This window comes from Amphiprion ocellaris, chromosome 22, assembly GCF_022539595.1.
Source record: "Amphiprion ocellaris isolate individual 3 ecotype Okinawa chromosome 22, ASM2253959v1, whole genome shotgun sequence".
Classification (NCBI taxonomy): domain Eukaryota; kingdom Metazoa; phylum Chordata; class Actinopteri; family Pomacentridae; genus Amphiprion; species Amphiprion ocellaris.
In genome coordinates, this window is record NC_072787.1 from 5,361,384 (window position 1) to 5,382,411 (window position 21,028).

Below are 21,028 nucleotides of genomic sequence, written 5' to 3' on the forward strand. Positions count from 1 at the left end.
CTTGTGTTTTTGCATTCCAGCATGTCTTTAAAACTATTGTATACAGTGTGGGATTTCAGCAACATTGTACTTTTTTAGAGAAAATATAGTGAAATGAATCCAACTCATTCATTCCCATTGAATCAATGCAATAGGTGTAAAGAGCTGCTGAAAAGCAAATTTTGTGTTTGTTTGTGTGCCTGTGCCAGATTGATACATGTACATGTCCTCAAAACTTTCCTGTGTGTCACATGAATGGCCCAGTCCTTGACTGTTGTACAGCACCTTTTTGTCTCCAACTGTCTGCACAATCAGAAGGAAATGTTAACATGATCAGTATTCCAGTTGCAGCTTTTGTAATTGAATTAACAACATGTAAAACCGTACCATGCAACTACTGCCTATGGGCTATTGTTGCTGTAAAATGAAGCACATGGGGCTTGACAGTTGGGGTAGAAAAGACTCTGTACAGCAGTTGTGGAGTGTGCCTTAAAATCATTTCCACTTTGGTTGTTCCATGTCTGTCTTGGTGTTCTTTGTCGCCGTCACCTCTTCCAGAGAAAGAAACGTAGTGTCTCCATGAAAAAGAAGAGGACCAGAAAGTCCCTCAGTAAATCTAAGACCAAGCCCTTAAAGTTCTTGGCTGCCAAAAAATCACCACCTAAAAAGTTTGCCGCTAAGAAGAAACAACAGATGCCTGGCTACCAGGCCACAGCGCCAGCACGACCCAGAGGCAATTTTAGGGTAAACGTTTATCTAAAGAAAAGACCGAACCCCATCAAGATCTTCCTGCCCTGAATTCTCAAGGAAGATCTCTGATGGCCGACTTAGAGCTCCCTAACCTCTTCTGAGTAGAAGTAGCAAAGAGTCTGTAGCTAGCTTGATAAGGCCCCGGACAAATAACCTCTGGATTGAGCCTCTGTGTTAACCCTTATTCTTCTTTCCTTTTTTCAACATGACTCAGCTAAACAATGTAGAAGGAGATTACAATACAGACATTGACTACGGAACTGTAGATGATACTCAAACTCAGTCCCCCTTTGCCACGAGTGGACCCAATGAGGTAATTTTCAATTTCGTTCTTATCTTTTAAAAAACAGTGTTAGGTATTTTGGGAAATGTGAGCCAGGAAGATGTTATCCAAGGCAGTACCTGGTATGAGTTGACAAAGACACAATCATTCAAATGAATCAATGTGTCTTTCGACTTACTATAATGTTGGTGTGTGGCATAAATGATGGACAGAGGACGTTTCTGAAATGCTTAAAAGTCCACAATTGCGCCACTGCGTACATCATTTGTATTCTAGGGATGTATTTCATGCTTAGAGAATGATGCAGTGGACATTGTGGAGTTCTTTTTTTTTACCAACATATTATGATTTCTGCTTTGGTCAAGGCTGCAGATTTTGTTGGTTCTCAGCATGTGAACATATAGTGAGACAATACAAGTTCACCATATTTGTGTCTTAATTGTTTAGCTAAAGCAATGACAGTTACTTTAAAGATGTAGCTAGAAATAAGAAATAAATCTGCTGTACATGGACTTTGCGTTGTTCCGATAATATGCACAGTCACTGTAGTCACCCTTCTAATAGAGATTCAGGCTTTTTGTAAAGTAACGTGTTCTCCATTTGATGAAGTCAAACATATGTTTTCTAGTGTTTAGAAACAGTGTTCAGATAGAATATGTAACTAATTCACACCAGTTTGTCAGACTTAGTTACCTGCATCGAAGTGTGGAGAGTTCACAAGACCTGCAGCTTTATCCAGGGTTTAAAGAAGCAAATGATGGCAGACCGTGTCTCATCCTGTGCCACTGAAAGTAAATTATACTCAAGATCATCTGTTAAACAATTTATTTCCTGTTGTCCATCACATCATAGACTTGGTTTGGATCAGTAGTTCTGCTAATGACATTGGAAAGAACTATGATCAACAAGGCTAAAATCTCCTCACAGCCAGCAACGATCATGCTTTGTCTACCGCAGTGTTCGACAAATTAGATGCGATTACACAGTCTTTTTTTAAATACATAATTTGGCAAGATGGAGTGCTGCCAATAAAAAGTGTGTAATTGCATCCACTTTGTCATGCTCCAAAACTAAATCCTTAGTGATCACCATTTGGAATGAAAGAAAATACTGTGCCAAGTGATTGTGGTTGTAGTACTTGTGCCAAACACAGAGTACACCATGTAAAGTCACAGATGGCTTAAAACATATTCCTCAAAACTGATTTATTGGCCAACAAATTTTGATTTTATTTGCATGTATCTTGATGCACAACTTCTACAATTATGATTAATTTAATGTTTTTGCAAATTGCTGCAAATGGCATTTCAGACAATTATATCAGCCTTTCTTTACTGTCTATATCAGTATGTCATGTATGGCTGCATGATAAGAAAGAAAAGAAGGCTGAGATAACATCACGTCTGTCTTGACATTTCTATTTACCAAACTTTTGATTGTCAGAGATGATAATGTTTTTAGTTCAGACATTGCAATAACACTTTATTTATTCCTTTATTTTGTTGCACTATGCTTTAAGAACATAGAACATTAGAACATACAAATCCATCTTGCAAGAGTTTAACACAATTTTTTCTTTTGAAGTAACTTATTGCGCTGTGATATGAAGTATGGAATAAATAAGGTGTTAGCATTGTTGGTTAAGCTTTTGTTTTCTGCATATCATGCTAAATTCATTTGTAATTTGCTTCAGTAACATCTAAAAGTAGAATATTTGCTTCATTTGCTTAACTAACATTCCTATTTCTTTGGTTGCTCACTATTACTCCACCTTCTTCGCTTGGGTAACACCCGAAAGGCTGTGGAGGAGGATTTTTTTGGTGCATATGCCTCCGAGGCCACTCCCTTTGCTCCGGAGCCCACCATTGTCCCAGAAAGAGTGGACAACTTGGAGATTGGCGCTGAAGCATATGACTTTAAGGAATATGACCTAAAGGAGTATGACTTGGGCGAGGTTGACAACAGGTTGTATGATTATGGGGCATATGATGAGTACGGCACGGCCCCCCCTAAACCTTCGACAACCTACGATGATGAGGTGGGGCCTGGGGTTGCTGCTGAAACCGACGTTTCTGAGAGTACTGTAAGTATCACACCCTGACCTACTGACTGTGGGGTGTGTGCATGAACAGCACGTGTTAGGGACACTCTGTGTGTGTTATGGACTCACTCTGTCTTCCAGTGCACGTCTTCCTAGTTGGTTGCTTGGCATGGGAAATGCATCATTGACACGTTGAGTGCAGAGTTGGAAAACGTGTATGTCCTGCTGCTGTCTCACTGGTGTGTGATTGGTGATTCAGTGAGTGAGAGCTATGATAGGGACAATGCATGCATCTGTGTTTTCTTATGAAGAGTGTGCCTTTTACTTCTTACGTAAGTAGACCTCTCCAACATATTACACAGTGTGTGCACAAGCGTTGAAAATATTCATAATAGCACTTCATCTATCCACACACAGAGTCCAATCAGTGCATGTTGGCCCAACCTACACCCCGCCCATAAATACCCAACAAGCCCTCTTGCCCATCCCCACCCATTCATCTCTCAGCAGTTGGATCCGATCTTTTCCTCCCCTCCTCTGCTATTTTAACAAGCACCCTGTACCTCCTTGTGTGCACTGCAATTAGCCAATAAATCATAAGGGGCTGTTCTCACAGTGCACACTCACACACAATTGTAAAGAAGATGCTAGGGATACATTCATTTTTGAACTCTGCCTTCACCTATCAGAGGTCACGGTTAGTCATAGTTTGTTATTTAGTAACCTCTGTCCACTCTGTTTAAGTTGTCCCAACATCATCAAACGTCATTCTGTGTCTGCATGCCTTGGGGTATTGTTAGCATGTGAGGACGAGGTCTTTATTGGGCTTGTATACCTTTTTAGTACGCCTCTACACACACAGCCAACCCACCCATTCACAAAAAAGCTCCGTCTTGTCCTTCCCATCTCACCCCACTTTCTCCGCCTCCACAAGCCAGAAGCCATTCACTAGTACTAATGAAACTACATTCGTCTTCAGCTATTTATTTATTTAGATTTGCTCATTTGTTGTTTAATATAACAAGTACAAAAGAAGATTCTGAACTTGATAGTGAAACTGTTCAGCAATTTATTATTTGATCTCCATTACTCAATGGCAGCATTGCTCCATTTCAAGCACGAAGAGTAGATGTCCATTCTTGCTCATTAGGACTAACATTTTGCTCGTTGTGTTCCATAATGTCATCTCACCTAATTTTGTCTATGATTCACTCTCTGTCTCTGACATAGCTACAGTAGTTGCAACTGAGTATATGATACTGATTTACTGAATTGAACTGGTTCAAGCATTCACGTGTTATTTTCACCAGCTGAACTGCCTCCTCAGTCATCATTGCTCATCGCTGCTTTTTTCACCTGCAAAGTATAACGGCTGTGTGAAGAATGCCACCTCTTTTCTTGATCTGTAACTGCAGGTTGCTGGCGTTGAAGGAGGCTTCGGCCAAAAGGGAGAGAAGGGCGAGCCAGCTGTGATTGAACCTGTAAGGCCCACAATGTCAATTATGTGCTAAAATTATGGCCACTATTACAGCACGTTTTGTTACTGAATTCATGTTTTTTTATAGGGAGCTGTCAAATTATTCCTCACACTTTAATTAAGTAAAATTTACTCCTGAGCTAAAGCGTTACCTCTGTTTACAAAGCACAGCGTATACGCCAAAACAGATTTTTTTCCCCCAAATTTGTTGACACTTCCTGACCTGTGGATAGCACCTGTGGTATGAAACAATCTGTTTGTTTTTTTAAGGGCATGCTGATTGAAGGACCACCAGGACCCCCCGGCCCAGCTGTGAGTATATTATGTTTTTGAAGTCGCTGTGTTGCACCTGAGCATAGCTATACACTAGTCTAGTCAGATTTTAATGAGCTGACATGCTGGTGGTCTGCTAACTTAGTTTTGTCTTTTTAGGGTCTTCCAGGACCCTCTGGCCTACAAGGACCCCCAGGCCCCGCTGGAGATCCTGGTGACAGAGTGAGTTGTCATTTAGTTCCCCAGACTAGCCACAGTTTTGTTTTTTGTTTTTTTATGTGTGTAAACTATAAATTCAGTTGTGTTCAAACTTGTTATAAAATAAGGCACTGGGTCAGATGATGCTGAAGGGATTTCTTAGCCCCTCAAACAGACACTCAGAAGTAGATGAAACCGGTAGGGTAATTCATTATAGTGGTGCTCTAGTGTTGCTGAAGTTAAATGATTTTTGTCTGTTGATAATATACTAATTGCTTGCTATTAAATTTTACAATGCAATACCGTCACAAATGACCCAATAGGTTAAATTGGATGGGTTGAATTTATATAATGTATTTATCATTTAGTGGTAAGGTGACCTGTAAGACAGTCTGCAAAAACTGTAGCACACGTCTCAATAACCAAAAGATTCATGTACTGAATGTGTCACTTTATGTATGGATACGTTTATGAAGTTTAGGATTTTCAGATAGCCATTACAATCCGATCTGGGGACTCCTGAGACATAGCTCACTATTATCACACATTATGAATCAGTGTAGGAGGTATATCTAACCCCAGTAACCTTGGTGACAATACTTCTGCTTCATATAATGCATTGAAGTTAAACTTTTCATGGTTAAATCTGATTGAAAACAATTTCTTGAAAGCAGGTTGAACACATCCAAACTAGGACCACCTTTGTTATGGACAAAAATACACGCCAAGATGCATTAATAGAATGAAATCAGAAGACCTGGAATTGTTTTCTGTTGTTTCAAGCTTGAGCTATACCTACAGCTAGATTATGTGTACTTCATTACTGCTATGGCATGACTTATAGCATTGTTTACAAATACATCCTAAATACAGTGAGTGAGATTTAGCAGATCAGTTATTATGGTTAAAACTCTTCAAAGTTAAGGGGGAGTAACAATATTTGCCCTGGTTTTCTCCAATGCTTTGCTCTTTGAACTGTCTCTCTGTTCCATAGTCACATAATACACTCACACACACACACACACACACTTGTGCATAAGAATAGATAAAAAAGGATGTTAGTTTTGGACTACAGATAGAAGCGCGTCTTACAGATAAATAGGTTCAGTCTGTGTATAATAGAAAAAATGTGTGTTGGAGTTTGTGTTTCCTTCCATATAACAACTCCTGTTATACTCCTGTATACATGTGTGTTTGTAGATTTTGTCCAAAGGTTGTTGAAAGTACTTACAGTATTCAAGAGTGATTTTCAGTGAAATTTCATAAAAATTCAACTCAGACATAAATGTTATTACCTTAAAACCACATGTGCGTATGTAGGAGATGTAACGAGGCTCAAAGAAAGAGTTGCTAAGCAGATTCTGCCTCAACAACATTGTGAGTTAATGCGATAACTTTTCTGATCACCTGAAGTTTAGATATGAACATATACAATTAATACAGTGAGCTATCAGAATTATATTTTTTGAGCACAGACTATTGACTGGCTTTTTTATCTTCACATGTCAGTGTTAATCTTTGAAATGTTATAATGTTATTAATCTGATGATGTCTGTTTGTATTGCAGGGTCCTCCTGGTCGCGCTGGTCTGCCTGGTGCTGATGGTTTGCCAGGGCCCCCTGGTACCATGCTGATGCTGCCAGTAAGTGCTATGCAAAGTACAGATTAGCCACTTTATATTACATGAGTCCATAACCAGGCTAGTTTCTAGAGTATTGAACGGTGATGACACACTCTGTCTGTGTGTGTTGAACAGTTCCGTTTTGGTGGAGATGGTGAGAAGGGTCCAGTGGTGTCGGCCCAAGAAGCTCAAGCGCAGGCCATCCTTTCGCAGGCCAGAGTAAGTGGAAAGAACATTAAAAAAAAAGCCTCCGGATAGCCCGAAGGCTGCAGACAAACCCATACCCCCGTTCTGCTCTCTGCACACAGCTGTAGGGGGAAAGGAGGGGAAGGAAGACAGAGACCATATTTTGGTGGGGAGGGGAGGGGGTTGCACTGCGTTTCGTTGGCCTTGCAAGGCTAAACGGAGACATGCCGAGCAGGCTGAAGAGCAACAACATAAAAAGGCCACTTTGAACAGATGGACAGACAGGAGAGACTGTTAAAAATACTTTAGGGGCTCTTGATCTGCGGGTTGGCAAAACCAACAGGTGTAGAAAATGGTTTTGTGAGTTTGTGGGAGAGGAGATGGGCAGTTAGAGGAAAAGAGAAACTTTGGAATTGGTATGTAGGAGTCCTGGACAGTATCCCACATTAATTCCACACTTACTGCCTGCAGTGACCAATAATATGTGGAAAATACATATTTGGGTGTACTACAGCATAAGACAACACAGTAAGATACCAACTAGAGAACAATCAATATGGACAAAATGCAGGATATATATGTTTTAATCAGAAAGGGATGCAATGAAATTCAACAATACAATGCAAAATCATTATACAGAGAATATTGGTATACAGTGTATAAAGCCATTAATTTTTTGTTTAGTTTATAGCTCTAAAGATGCTATATGTTGAAAATGGATAAGCACAAAATACAAATCTAGATAACTTTAGTCGTCACACATAACCTTGATTTTATTTAAATTCTAAAATAAAATTCTTCTTCTAATATTCTAGACAAAAAGAAATCATGTAAAAAAAAACATAATCAGCATGGAGAAATATGATATTATGTATGAAACTGAAGCATAGCACAGGGTGAAAACAATCAATGTGTGAGAAAGTATACAAACTTGTAACATGCTACATGGACAGTATACAAAAATGGATGTACAGTTCATTTGTTCAGTGGATTTTTTTTTTTTTTTTTTACTGAGTGGAATTTGACCTTGGTCTTGTCTGTTTCTGCCCTGCAGCTGGCTATGAGGGGACCCCCTGGGCCAATGGGTTTGACAGGAAGATCAGGGCCAGTGGTGAGTCATTGTTTACAGAAATGCTGCGCTTTAATTGTTGGACATTATTGCTTTTGAAACTACAAACTTGTGTTTATTATTCTGTCTATCATGCTTGCAATATATTGATTCAATTAGTCTTACAAACACGTTGTCCATTTGGATCAATGTTCACTCTTCAAGTTACATTTAAATTAAAAAAAAAGGTTTTCAATGATATTAGAGAAATAGTTTTTAGGAGGTCAGTGCTTAAAATGATAATCAGTACATTTGTACTGATGTATTAAGTATAGCTGTTAAAGAAATAATATTTAATGTATTGTTTGTATTTTTGATATATTACTTGTTTTGCATGTTGCTTGGTGGCTTGATGGACACACTACCTGTTAGGTGCTACCAGCTGCCAAATCTGGATCTGTTGTTGCCCTGCCCCCTGCTTTTTTCTTTCTTTCTTGGGCTTGTTGATACATGATCCACTATTTCTCTCGAGGAAACGACCCTACACAAGACAGAGAATTACCCTCTGTTAAATCTACGTTTCTGGGGCTAAAGGCCAAACATAATGATCTGAAATGATATGGAAATAATCAGATGTGAAGGAAAAGTGACTCAGATAAAGAATTTGTGGCTTTTATCTGCTGCAAGTGCGGCTGAAGATTTCCCTTTTTTGGGACATGTTAAAAACTCAGCTTTTCCGACAGCTGGGGTATTTTGTGACTCTGAAATGTTACAATTCAAAATTGAATCTACACTTGTCTGCAGACAGTTTACAATATATGTCCCAAATCTATGCTTCCAACAACAATTAAGCATTGCCTTTTTTAGTTTTAAGTATATGCCAGAACACACCCAGTGGTGTTAATGTACGTGCATGTGTAATCTCAGGCATCAGATGTAAATTTTGAGTAATTTCACAAACCACTTCAAGCTGATGCCGTTAATTTAAATGCTAAAACAAATGTTTTCCCCATATAAACATTAGTGTTTGTACAAGCTACACATAATCCAGTACTGAAGAAGTTATACTACAGTGATAGCACTTACATTATGCATTTATAATACATTAAATTATAAAATTGCTTTGCATTGTTTCCAAGTAGTTTACACACATGTAATTAAAGGAATTTGCTGATTAATTTATGTTAGTATGAACACACAATGTCTGCTGTACATATTAAGCTAAATATCGCCATCTGCTGTTTGCTTTACATTATGTTTTAACAGTCTTTGTTGTGGGAAACTGTGCTGAATTTTTGGAATGGAAAGCACATATATGTAACATGTTTGCTTTGTGTTCTCTCTGTTTAGGGTCCACCTGGTACCAGTGGATTAAAAGGTGAAAGTGGAGACCCAGGTCCTCAGGTGAGACGTGATGACCCTGACAACGTGTAAAAATCCCCAACACCAGCTAATGAAGGCCCTACCCCAGATCACGAATTCTCTCAGTCACTAACTGGTACTCATGTGTCTGTACAGGGTCCCCGTGGCATCCAGGGGCCTCCAGGACAAACTGGCAAAGCTGGCAAGAGGGTGAGTGAACTCACTCACCTCCAGCACTCACACCGCACTCTGTGTGTGTGTGTGTGTGTGTGTGTGTGTGTGTGTGTGTGTGTGTGTGTGTGTGTGTGTGTGTGTGTGTGTGTGTGTGTGCTCACATGTCTCCGTGTTTGCTGTTGTGTGGTTGTTTGTACTTCTGGTCACTCCGCAAACGCTGAGAGGCTTATTTCCGCTCCAACAAACAATTGCTTGATATGTGCTTAAAGGCCTGCGCTCCCTCCAATCCTCGGATCAATGGCTGGGCAGTTAATCTGTCTGAAAATGCCAGAACGAGAGAACTGACTATGGATGTGGGGCGCAATTAGTGTCACGGTGCAGTCACTCTACAGAGCCAAGCATCTTGACCTAATTGGATACTAATAAACATAAACCAGTCACCGGCAAATTGGTAATACAAACTTGATTAAATTGTGAGCTCTTAGCTGATTTAATGTGACAAAAGAATTGCTTGTTTGTATAATATGTAATGTACATAGAATATAAAAATAACTACTCAGCTACTGCTGCATTGTACTCATTTTTTCTTGCACTCTGCTCACTGTTTGTTTCAATAGTTTCTTTTAAAAATCTAATAATGCAATAATGAGAAGAGCAGATTATATTTATGAAATAGGGTTATGTAAATATCACTACAAATCTGAGCAATATCAGACTAATAAATATATTTTTGATTTGTTATTCTGTCCTGTAGTTCTCCCTCAGTGCTGTAGACTAGTGACATGCTTTGTTTATTATTCCCAGTTTTCTCCAGTTCTTCCTCTTGAATGCTAAAATTCCTTATTTTGTGCATTATCGTTTGATATTTTGTTGACCAGTGATTTATGATAGTCTGTAATATTTTTGTGTTACTGCTAGTTCTTGATGCTAACACGTTTTGCTGCTTCAGGCGGGAAACTCAGTTGTTTACTGATATATAATATTTATTTTTTTCTATTACTGGTTAAACTTTGCACATTCCAACAAACCACCTGGCACCCAGGAAGAGTGCCTGATGAAACCTTACAGGAATCCAAATACAGAAACAAATAAACCTTCTGGGCACAGCGATTCGCTATTTGACAACAGAGTTACATCCAAACTAAAGAGTGCTTGATAATTAAACTTTTTTTTTTAACTTTTCTGAATTGAACGTTTCTGGTTTCTGAATAAACTTACAAAGAGGTTTACAGCAATATACAGAACACAGAGAGAATAATAGGATAACAATAAAGCAGATCATTTGAACAAACAGCCAGACACAAACGGATTTTCTAGAATTTCAGAGGTGTTTTTGTTCCGACCTTCTCGGAGTTTATGTATATGCTTAATCTTTGTGCTTTTTAAGGGCCGTGCCGGAGCTGATGGTGCCCGTGGAATGCCCGGAGAGTCAGGCTCCAAGGTACAGCACACAACCTGACATGTCTGTGTCTCTAACTACAAATGAGTGAATACTAGAAGTGTCGTCATGTATAAGCCGTAATGAGTGTTTGGTGCTGTGTGGTCTGATGACATCTGCCGCTCTGTGTCATTACAGGGTGACCGAGGCTTTGATGGACTTCCTGGGCTGCCTGGTGAGAAGGGACACAGGGTAAGTCCAGTACGGTGGATGACACCTGTTCAGTTCATCAAAATCATGTGACAAAAATGTGCAGTTTGTGATGTTCTCACATGGCAGCTTTTCAGTTTCAGGTTCCACTGAATTTGAACAGCTGTGACATTTAGTTTTTTTGAGAGTAGAAATTAACCAGATTTACAAAGACTCCTGGTGAACAGCGGGTTGTTGTTTGTGTGAGAAAAAACTCCTCTAGATGTTTGTGAGATTATGAGCAAAATGCTGTTTACCCGTGTGATAAGTCCCAGTACTGGCATTAAAATCAAACCCCTTTTTTAGATCCAGTGATTTACTAGAGAGTTGGATACTGTGGGTATGTTTCAGATGGCAAATTGACTGGATGCAGTTCAATATGTTTTGCACATAAAGTTTGAAATTTCAATCACTGTATAAGATCATGTTAAATTACCTCCTTAAATTTCAATGCAATGAGTGAGTGTCTGCAGTGACATGAGGGCAATAATTGAATAATGGTTTTGTTTTATGTCTTCCACTAATGTACTTGCAGTAATCAGACTAGATGGAAACATTTAATGACAGTGGTGCACAGAAGCCAAGTCATTGACTTGTAGAATGGAAAATGAAGAAATGACTTAATCGTGGATTTCATCAGTCTGATGCATTTCACATGGTTATTCCAAATCTGTGATTTGATTTAAATGTTTCTCTTAGATCAATTTATTATATAATCTGTACCAGGCTCACACATTGTAGAGGAAAAGTTTGAGTTGCTTTTTAAGTCAGGGAAATGTAACATCAAGAAATAATATAATAAGAAAGCATATCAGCAATATGTTAGAATGAAGAAACAAAAAACTAAAAACACATTGTCCAAATGAGTGAAAGGTGTAGCGAGGATGTGAAATACAGGAGATTTGAACAGAGTTTTAAAATATAAACTCAACAGAGAAACTGAGAAAAACACAAAACAATGCAGGGTTTGTTCAATAAGAAAATTATTCCAAATATAGATATTTTTAAAACCCACACACAAAGAAAAAGTATCCCACAAAGGTTTAGCTGATTTAACACACCAAAATCTGGTCAGCTGTCAAAATGATGAATTAACCTAAATCTGTCTTTCTGTCACCTCTTTCTCTTTTTGTCCCTCTTTCTCAGGGGGAGCAAGGGCCAATGGGACCCCCAGGTGCCCCTGGAGAGGATGGCCAGAGAGTAAGTACTTCCTCTTTTAACATTTCAGAACTGCTCTCAGCTGAAGTGAATCGCTGCTATACTCATTCAGATCAGCTGTGCTCCTCAAGCTCAGCCCTCAGGCGGCAGCAGCTGGGTGGAGACTATAATCTGGGGAGGAGGAGAGCTTGTGTTTAACCTTTCCTCCCCCTGAAAGTAACCACCTCAACCTCCCCCACCCCAGCCACTTCCAGGGTGTTACTTCATTCAACAATGTTTGGATTGGTTGAGATTAAGCCCTGACTAATACAGGCTTTTGAGAGATTATGATTATAGGTGTTGATAGCTGACATCTAATACAAGATCCCTGTATTTAGTTCATTGTTTTGTTTGTGTAAATGGAGGCCCTAAACACTGATTCTCCACTGAAGCTCATTAATTAAATTTACTGATTCTGTTTTTTTTCTTCCCTTAGGGCGAGGATGGAGAGATTGGGCCTAGAGGATTAGCTGGCGAGAGTGTAAGGGTTGTCTGCTGTTGGTGATATTTCATCAAGCTATTCCAAGCCGCTGTGATTCCAACAAGCTACAGCAACATCTTCTTTAAGCTTTTAGCTAAGCTAACATATGTATCCACCAGGGGATAGGACTGGCTGTCTAAAAATTATTCATCAGTATTGTGAGCATAGAATAGAAAAAATTTTTCTTTCTCATTCTTATTAGGGTCCTAGAGGTTTGCTGGGACCTCGCGGTCCTCCAGGACCCCCTGGATCACCTGTACGTACCGTGGCTTTTACCGTCCTTTTTTAAAATATCACTTCCATTAATTTATATAATGTATCATGAGTCTTCTCCGATCTGTCCTCTGCAGGGTGTTGCTGGAGTTGATGGACCTCCAGGTCCCAAAGGAAACATGGTACAAACACATCTTCTGTTCAGAAAACTGATTTAAAATGTTGTTACATCAGCTCCAAAGGCTGCAGAGCTTCAGGTGACTGACTGGAGCTCTGCAGAACTTTTTCATTCAGTCAGCTCTGTTGGTTAGGTTGTTAAAATCCCTTTAGGATGCACATCTGTGAGGTTAAAGGTCATTCATATGCCTTAGAGGCGCTGAGAGGGATAGCAGTTATTTGAAAAGCAGTAGGGTATCGAGTGCTGAATTGTGGTTTTGCCCCTTTTCTGCCATATGTATTTTTAAGATCTCACAAAATAAGTATAAGATAAATTCTGAATAATGAAAATTTCCAACAGCTACTGAACAAAGTGCCAGTTTAAGTTCAAAAGGATGCCCTCAGCCACAGTTTCTAGCACTGAATTTTGAGTGTTTTTTGTTGTAATTAAGACATTTTATACAATTATGAACACTCTCTCTCTTATTGTTCTTCTGAGTCAGAGAATAGACTTCTTGTTAGAGTTTTTCTTTCACTCTGATGGTTAATAATCAGAAACCCAGCATAATAACACAGAGCTATGAATGTTTCTACTGAAGCTCCCTAGGCAGACCACAATCCAAAGCAACTACATAACCTGTTGTTTCAGTGTGTGAGGAAGAGGTGCTTTTTCTTGCTCTCTGCTTGTGTAACCCACATTAGGTTCAGTGAAGAGGTAATCCAGTGAATACATATTGCAGTAGATGTAGCATGGTTGGTTGTTCAGTTGCACCAAGACACTTAATAAAATAAGTTTTATGGAATGAGTTGATCCTCAAACAGCCTAAATATGCTTTATAGGGCACGAGTGCACTGCTAGGTTCAACTGTTATGTTGTTTATGATTATTATAGTAAAGCCTTTACAGTATTTATAGGGCTTTTTACATTATTTAAGAAGAATCATGAATCATCTTTGAAATCTGAGTTTAGTCCTCTTTGCACTGGAACCAGATAATAAAACAATGTCTGAGGGCCATAGTAATTTATGTTGTTAATAGCTGGAAGGATGGATGAAGCATACCAGATTGCTGACAATAACACCCATGCATGTAATTGAAGCGGCTGTATTGGTGACAGTGCCTCTGGGTCTAATATTCAGTGTCTACTTTTGACAGTTTTCATCTTTTTCAGGGACCACAAGGAGAGCCCGGCCCGCCCGGTCAGCAGGGAATCCCAGGAACACAGGTGAACAAATCAATCACATATCGCCTCAATACACATGTCAAGAACAAAGCGCAGTTTGCAGAGTCATGCACCGTGGTGTTTAAACACAGAAACATTCAGTCTTTGTTTCTGCTTGTAACTTCAGCACAACCTCTGCATGCAAAAAAAGCAGATACTTTGAATTCACTGGTGTCATCCTTTGAGGTCAGAGATTAATTTGATGAAATATATATCAAATTGAATAGCTTAATTCTCACAGCAGGGTGTGATGTTTGTGTTTTGAGGTGTAAAAGACAGATATTCCCTTTTCCCCCTCTTTTCTGAGCATCCTGCCTCTGCTCCTACCTTCCTTCCTAGGTGACATTAAACATACACGCACCAGATGTTTTTTTAAAAGGTTATCTTAGGAGAGGGCATGTCGTGAGGTTGATCCTTTTGAAAGCATCACATTCATGTTGGTGGAATTCCTGAAAAGCTGCCACACCTGTTGGAGGAAGCTTCAGTGCGTCCAGTTTTCCTGCGACAAACACACTGGCACACATCAGGTCGCTGCTCAGAAATGCATAAATGGGAACACATGAGCAAATATTTAAGTGTGTGCAGTTCCACAAGCATGCTAGATGCTAATATGCCCACTGACAACAAACAGGCAGGCACAAGCACACAAACCTAACATTCCTTTACCAGCTCAACTATTTACAGCTCCAACAAACTCTTCAGTTTATCCACCTTGTGTGTGTTTTTGAGCGTGCTTGTTGTTGCTGTAGTAACAGACTGTCACTTCTACTTATTTCTCTCTTCTATTTAAGGGTCTTCCTGGTCCTCAAGGCCCCATCGGACCACCCGGAGAAAAAGTATGTTCCTTTTTTCAATATTTTCCTCCAAATTTTTCCATTCACATTAATGCCCCATACAAAAAATACAACAAAATATAACTTGAACTTGTTTTCAGTCCAATAATCATAGTCAGGTGCAAGGAATTGTCTAGTAGCCAGATATAATCAATAAACTATATGTCAACATTCTTGTCATTGTAAATCAGATTTAGGGTAAAATGCTTAATATAATGTAAATTTTCCTGAAAGCAAAATTTCGCCTTTTCTAATTAGGTATCTGTGAGTTCACAAAAAGTCAAGCTATGCAAAGGTTAAAACAAAATTTAAATGTATTTGTACAAATGTCTGTTTTATACCACTTTGACTGACAATTCAGATACAGAAAATTTTATTTGTCCCCAGGGGCAGTTAAAATTGAGGCAGTTGAGCTTTATAGATTTCAGCAGAAATCACCTTCATCATTGTAATATATTCTGTTTAGTTGGAAATCCTTTCTTTAACATTGTGTTTCCTTCCATTTAGCTCAGAATTAGCATATGTAGTTTTATTTTTCTTAATAATAATAAGAAAAATAATATATTAGTAATACTCAGTTAGGTTTCTAAAGTTTATGTTTGACTTTTTTGGAGCCAGCACATGGTTTTGTCATTGATAGAGAATTCTGACACTTTTTTGTTTCTAACTTTTATAAAGCCTGACCTTGTTTTCCTTCTCTTTTCCTCCTACAGGGACCTCAGGGCCGGTCGGGGTTGCCTGGATTACCGGGAGCTGACGGGCCTCCTGTGCGTGCTCTTATCACCCATATACGTACATACAGTATATCAATATTATACACATGTACACACACAAACAGAAATATAACAACACTACCGTAACAGCCACTCAGACCTTAGGCACTATTGTTTCTTTTTTTTTCTTTCATGTGTTTTCAAACACAGAGAACAAAGGCAATGACTACATCTATACTCTGAGTGCACTGGTGAACTGGTGATTGGAAAGATGATTATATATTATATATCACTAGCCTATTCCAAACACAGGGCTCACCTCGAGCCATTTGCATGTTACATATAGTTAGATTCAGTTCTGGTTGTACATCATTGTTTAATCTACAGCCAGTCCTGTGGCCTGGCAGACTGCTGTTTTTCAACATGCAGGTTGTAAGATATCAGACTTTGCACCCAGAAGGAGAACTTTATGTAAAATATAACTATTGGTAATTACAAAATTAACACACATTATTAGAAATTTCTTAAAGCAACCAAAATATATATAAATGACTGCTTTTTAGAGTCCTACTATATTTGTATCTGCCTAAAATTGTTGCCCAAACTATATTCTGCAAACTAAATGTGGATAGTCTGTAGTTTGACCGATTTACCTTTTCGGTGTACGACACACACTGAGCCTTCCTCTGAAATCTCTTCAAGCATTTTTCATCAGCTGAAACATAATAAAGGGCCTGTGGGATTTGTTATTCCAGACCTGCACTCGCTCATGTCATACCTCCTTCTCTGCCCTCACTAGCAGAGGTCTGTAAGTTCAAGAGGCAGGCAGCCCTTCAGCTGCCCTCAGGCCTCAGAGCCGGTGATTTACAGCCCTCAGCCTCAATGTCACACCTCAGATTGGAAGTGCCAGGTGTTCGCTGCTAAAGGCTTCCATATATGTGAAGGTGTATATCTAAGCCTGTATGCCTGTCCTATCATCCTGACTTCACCAGTGACCACCACAAGTAGCTATAATTAATAACCTTACTAGTGATTATCTATTAGTACTATTAGTTTTCGCCTAATTTTATTGAGATTAACACACAGAACTGAATTTGTGCACTGGAAAAAAAACACCTTAATGCACACAATCCTATAGCTTGCACTAAGATTTGAGACCTATATTAAGTGTTTGATTATTTATATGGATTCTACACTAATCTTTTAATTTGAAATTTCATTCTTTGCTGCCGATTTTGCTTAGCCATTCGTCCACTATCAGAGCCATTTAGGACAACACAAAAGCTAGATATTGACGTTAATACCAAGAGTCATGAACAAACACTACACTTCTTGTTTGTGAAGTTTCAACATCATATCTGGTTGTATCAGGTAGCGGAAAACATGAGTTTGTTCACACCAAGTAATATGGCAATGATCACGTTTAATCACTTTGTGATATTTATCTTACAGGGTCATCCTGGTAAGGAGGGTCCACCTGGAGAGAAAGGAGGCCAAGTAGGTGTATTTAAGTCCCTGAGTCATTTGGTCTAGACAGTTATTTGCATGCATGTGTGCTGAGGTGGAAAGAGTTCTTGTAGAATTTAAGGACCTAAACTAAAGTAGCGTTTTGCCCAGATAAAGGTTGTGTTTTGATATCCTTCACATATGTCACCAATGTACTGAAAAATCACTCCAGACACTTAAACTCAAGCGACAACAGTATAACATTACATGTTTATGTATGTTGATATATCATAGATACTTTTATTTTTGCCCCTTTAATAGCATATTTATTTTTGTGCTTAGAGGTATTTACCTAAAGTTGATGTTTCTTTTGCTACCCAACCAGCATGACGAGACAATAAAGCTGTAGTTAATTGTTAAAGGATAAACTACATTTTTAAAAAACATTTTACAGTGTTTTTCTGCATTATTCATCCTTTCATGGTGTATTTTTAGTGCTTCTGTTCCCACTGGAGTCTTTCAGTAAGCTTTTATCAGGGATGAATAGCAGTATTTAATATAACAGTTAGATGAGCCCTTTCTTTACATTCTTGGATAAAATATTTACAAAGAATTGGCCATTATCTTCTTGACTGATTAGCGGGTACAATAGTCAACATTGTTGTGATTGTTGGAATCATTACTTAAATTTAGCTGTTTCCCAATAACACTATTTCATTTTAAAATGTGCTGCTGTGGCTCTGATGCAACCAGCTCTCTCTACCTGGAGTCACTGCTCTGGTTGCTTATCATGAGTAACAGCCTGTTACCACCGAGGGATCAGTGTTGTTGATCCCCCAGTGATCCAAAAGAGTTCTCTTTTAATTAAACCGATGTAAAATATAAATTATCACAGGCTTTTAAACATTTTTTTGTGTTAGATTTTGTGTAATGCGAAATATTGACAGGTAGATGTTCATTAATACTGCAAATATGTATCAATTCCAAATTTGGTTGCTGGTCTCCGTTATTACCGATTATTGGTATCAGTAGTGATACTGAAAAAATACAGCAGTTGATTCCTATTTTTCACAACTTACTCTCTACAATTGTTTTCATGTAATCGAAGCCATCTTAATATAATGTACCCACGTTAGTCAGTGTACTTAAAAACATATTTACAATTTCAGCTACAATACACTGAACTTGCATTTATCAGCTAAACATTTACTACAGTAATCATGTAATGTTTCCTTGATCCAGGGTCCATCAGGTCCACAGGGTCCCATTGGTTATCCTGGCCCTCGTGGTGTCAAGGTATATTTGTTCGATGGTGTGTGCATGTGATGGACCAACCACCTTTATTATTTCTCAGAGTCCTCCTTTATGTTGTGCCATTCATCTTTGTACTGTGTTATAATTAATCTCCTGTCCAACAGGGTGCCGACGGTGTCCGTGGTCTCAAGGGATCAAAGGGAGAGAAGGTATACAATTTTTAAAATACAAAATGATTTCTGCAAGTTTTACTATCCAAGTTAGACATAATCTCTGAAATAGGCTGAACAGATTAGGAATCATACATTGTGATGTTCGATTTCTGCAGTTCTCTTGACAAAGACTAGTAAATATGAAGGTGCTCTTCAATAAATAATTCAGCAAGTTGGATCAACAGACTAAACCAGAATTAATTCAAAAAGGGTTTTTTCTGGCTGATAAACATGCAGTCCAAATTGACATGCCTGATGGCAGTGTTGGTCTAAACTTCACATATTGTGATGAAGGTAAAGACAGCAAAATAAAGTCTGGGAACAGCCTGTGAATATATTCATGTCACAGATACTTTGTAACTGTGGCTGTTTACCTGCACTCCCAACTTTGTTTTGACTCTTTTGAGCTGTAGTGGACGGTAGCTGCAGCCTGAACGTACCATGCGGAGGTCAGTCAATACATCCATCTTCAGTGGAGACAGAGACTTTCTTGAAGTGACCCTTACTCTGTTGTTGAAGCTGTCATGCTCTAGGCTTTTGGTTTCAAAGAGCACTGCAATCAATCTCAAGTGTTTTTGAAGCGTTCAGCTGTGGGTGTCACCATGTAGAATTTCAACTAAGTTTTTTTTTAAATATTCATGACTTTTATTTAAGATCAATACAGTTATGCTGCTGTATACAATCTATTGTCAGACTGAGGGGTGTTGTTCTCACTACAGTGACAGGTATTCATATCATTTTTATTGAATTATTTATAGCAAGAGATTCAAAAGCCAAAACCTTGAGGAGAAAGGGTTTGTTATGAATAAAGGATGTGCTTTACTTCAGGTGTGTGCATGTGTGTTTCTGTGTGTGTGGTCTTGATGATGTGAGTTGCTGGCAACAGACATGCTCAGCGCTGCATTATGCATCAGATGGGGTTGAAAACATGGACAAGAGACTGACTAGAAAGACAAAGTGTCAGGGACAGAGACAGAGGTTGAGCTGGACTGTCCTTCAGTATCCACTTGCATATGTCACCTACCAGTTTTTGGTTTCATTGTACAGAATCTGGATTTATTATGTTGTTATATACTGACTCCAGTGTTCTATTAGAGCCCTTTTGATATTACGTTACAGATTTTATTACATCAATATATCCAAAGTCCCCAAGAACAACCTATTTGTGCAGGTGCTAAATGTAGAGTTTATATAGATACAGCATCATCGACCAACAGCTTAATAGTTACTTGCACATGCTATTCCACTGTCTGGCCAGCAGATAGCAGCATCAATCCTGTGATCCACATGGAAAAGAAGAAAATAGTTTCAGCTTTTGGTGGCGAATGCATGAATGCTTCAAAACAATATCATGAAATAACTAAACAGTTCCTGATTAAATTCATTAACGTCTTTTTGTCTCCTTTTAGGGTGAAGATGGTTTCCCAGGTTTTAAGGGAGACATGGGAATCAAAGGAGACCGGGTGAGGAACTGAAATAACTTTGTCAATTGGCTTCTGAAGAGTTCACTATTAACTTTGCACTTTACAAAGATACAACCATCATAATATGTGGTGCACGTTTGTTGGGTACAGGGTGAGCTTGGCTTGGTTGGGCCCCGTGGTGAGGATGGTCCCGAGGGTCCTAAAGGCAGAGCTGGCCCCAACGGAGAGTCAGGTCCCATTGGTCCAGCTGGAGAAAAGGTGATTTGGCTTTTCTTATCAGCCTACCTCTGATTGTGTGTTGATGTTCTTACTTATGCTGTTAATGTCTCTCAGGGTAAACTGGGCGTCCCCGGATTGCCAGGTTATCCAGGAAGACAAGGACCTAAGGCAAGTTTGCATCACTCTTGACACAATAAGGGATGTTTTTCAGCAATTCCTGACTGAATCCACTCCATGTGTACTGTTGGAACTGTGACGGCAACACAGTTATGAAAGTACACTGGCATAACACAACAGACAAAAAATGTCCATAGTAGACAGCATAATGACTTAATATAAATGTACAGTATTTCTTGATTGCATAAAAACCAATACAACATGGCAGTGAAATGAGATAAGAGTTGCCTGCATTCTGAGCAAAGGGGATTTGTGCAATGTATTTGCACTGATAAAAGAGATTTTAATAGTGATTTGCCTGGACATTCAGCATGAATGAAAAATATTTTTAAAGGTGATACATGTAGAAATTCTAGCACCACTCTCTAATGAGGTGTTATTTATACGAGAGGTTTGATGATCTAAGTTAATAAAGGGTCTTACATAGACACTGCTTATTAGCTTTACAGTATAGAACATAAT

General features: G+C 38.8%; 1 protein-coding gene across 8 annotated transcripts in view; it reads left to right on the top strand.

The window, feature by feature from the left end:
* Positions 1-21,028, top strand: part of col11a1a (collagen, type XI, alpha 1a) — an 83,278-nt gene that overhangs the window by 21,044 nt on the left and 41,206 nt on the right. For 2 of the 8 annotated variants that reach the window (XM_023279230.3, XM_055007053.1), the window contains 25 exons: positions 944-1,042; positions 2,811-3,095; positions 4,469-4,534; positions 4,801-4,842; positions 4,963-5,025; positions 6,569-6,643; positions 6,758-6,841; positions 7,863-7,919; positions 9,207-9,260; positions 9,375-9,428; positions 10,780-10,833; positions 10,969-11,022; positions 12,166-12,219; positions 12,653-12,697; positions 12,900-12,953; positions 13,048-13,092; positions 14,238-14,291; positions 15,080-15,124; positions 15,835-15,888; positions 17,287-17,331; positions 18,523-18,576; positions 18,699-18,743; positions 20,156-20,209; positions 20,321-20,428; positions 20,504-20,557. In XM_023279230.3, coding sequence (XP_023134998.2) covers positions 944-1,042; positions 2,811-3,095; positions 4,469-4,534; positions 4,801-4,842; positions 4,963-5,025; positions 6,569-6,643; positions 6,758-6,841; positions 7,863-7,919; positions 9,207-9,260; positions 9,375-9,428; positions 10,780-10,833; positions 10,969-11,022; positions 12,166-12,219; positions 12,653-12,697; positions 12,900-12,953; positions 13,048-13,092; positions 14,238-14,291; positions 15,080-15,124; positions 15,835-15,888; positions 17,287-17,331; positions 18,523-18,576; positions 18,699-18,743; positions 20,156-20,209; positions 20,321-20,428; positions 20,504-20,557 — 1,698 coding nt within the window. Of the gene's footprint in view, positions 1-537; positions 724-943; positions 1,043-2,810; positions 3,096-4,468; positions 4,535-4,800; positions 4,843-4,962; positions 5,026-6,568; positions 6,644-6,757; positions 6,842-7,862; positions 7,920-9,206; positions 9,261-9,374; positions 9,429-10,779; positions 10,834-10,968; positions 11,023-12,165; positions 12,220-12,652; positions 12,698-12,899; positions 12,954-13,047; positions 13,093-14,237; positions 14,292-15,079; positions 15,125-15,834; positions 15,889-17,286; positions 17,332-18,522; positions 18,577-18,698; positions 18,744-20,155; positions 20,210-20,320; positions 20,429-20,503; positions 20,558-21,028 lie in introns of all 8 variants that reach the window. The other 6 variants (XM_035952355.2, XM_055007054.1, XM_035952356.2 and 3 more) reach the window with 4 other exon arrangements.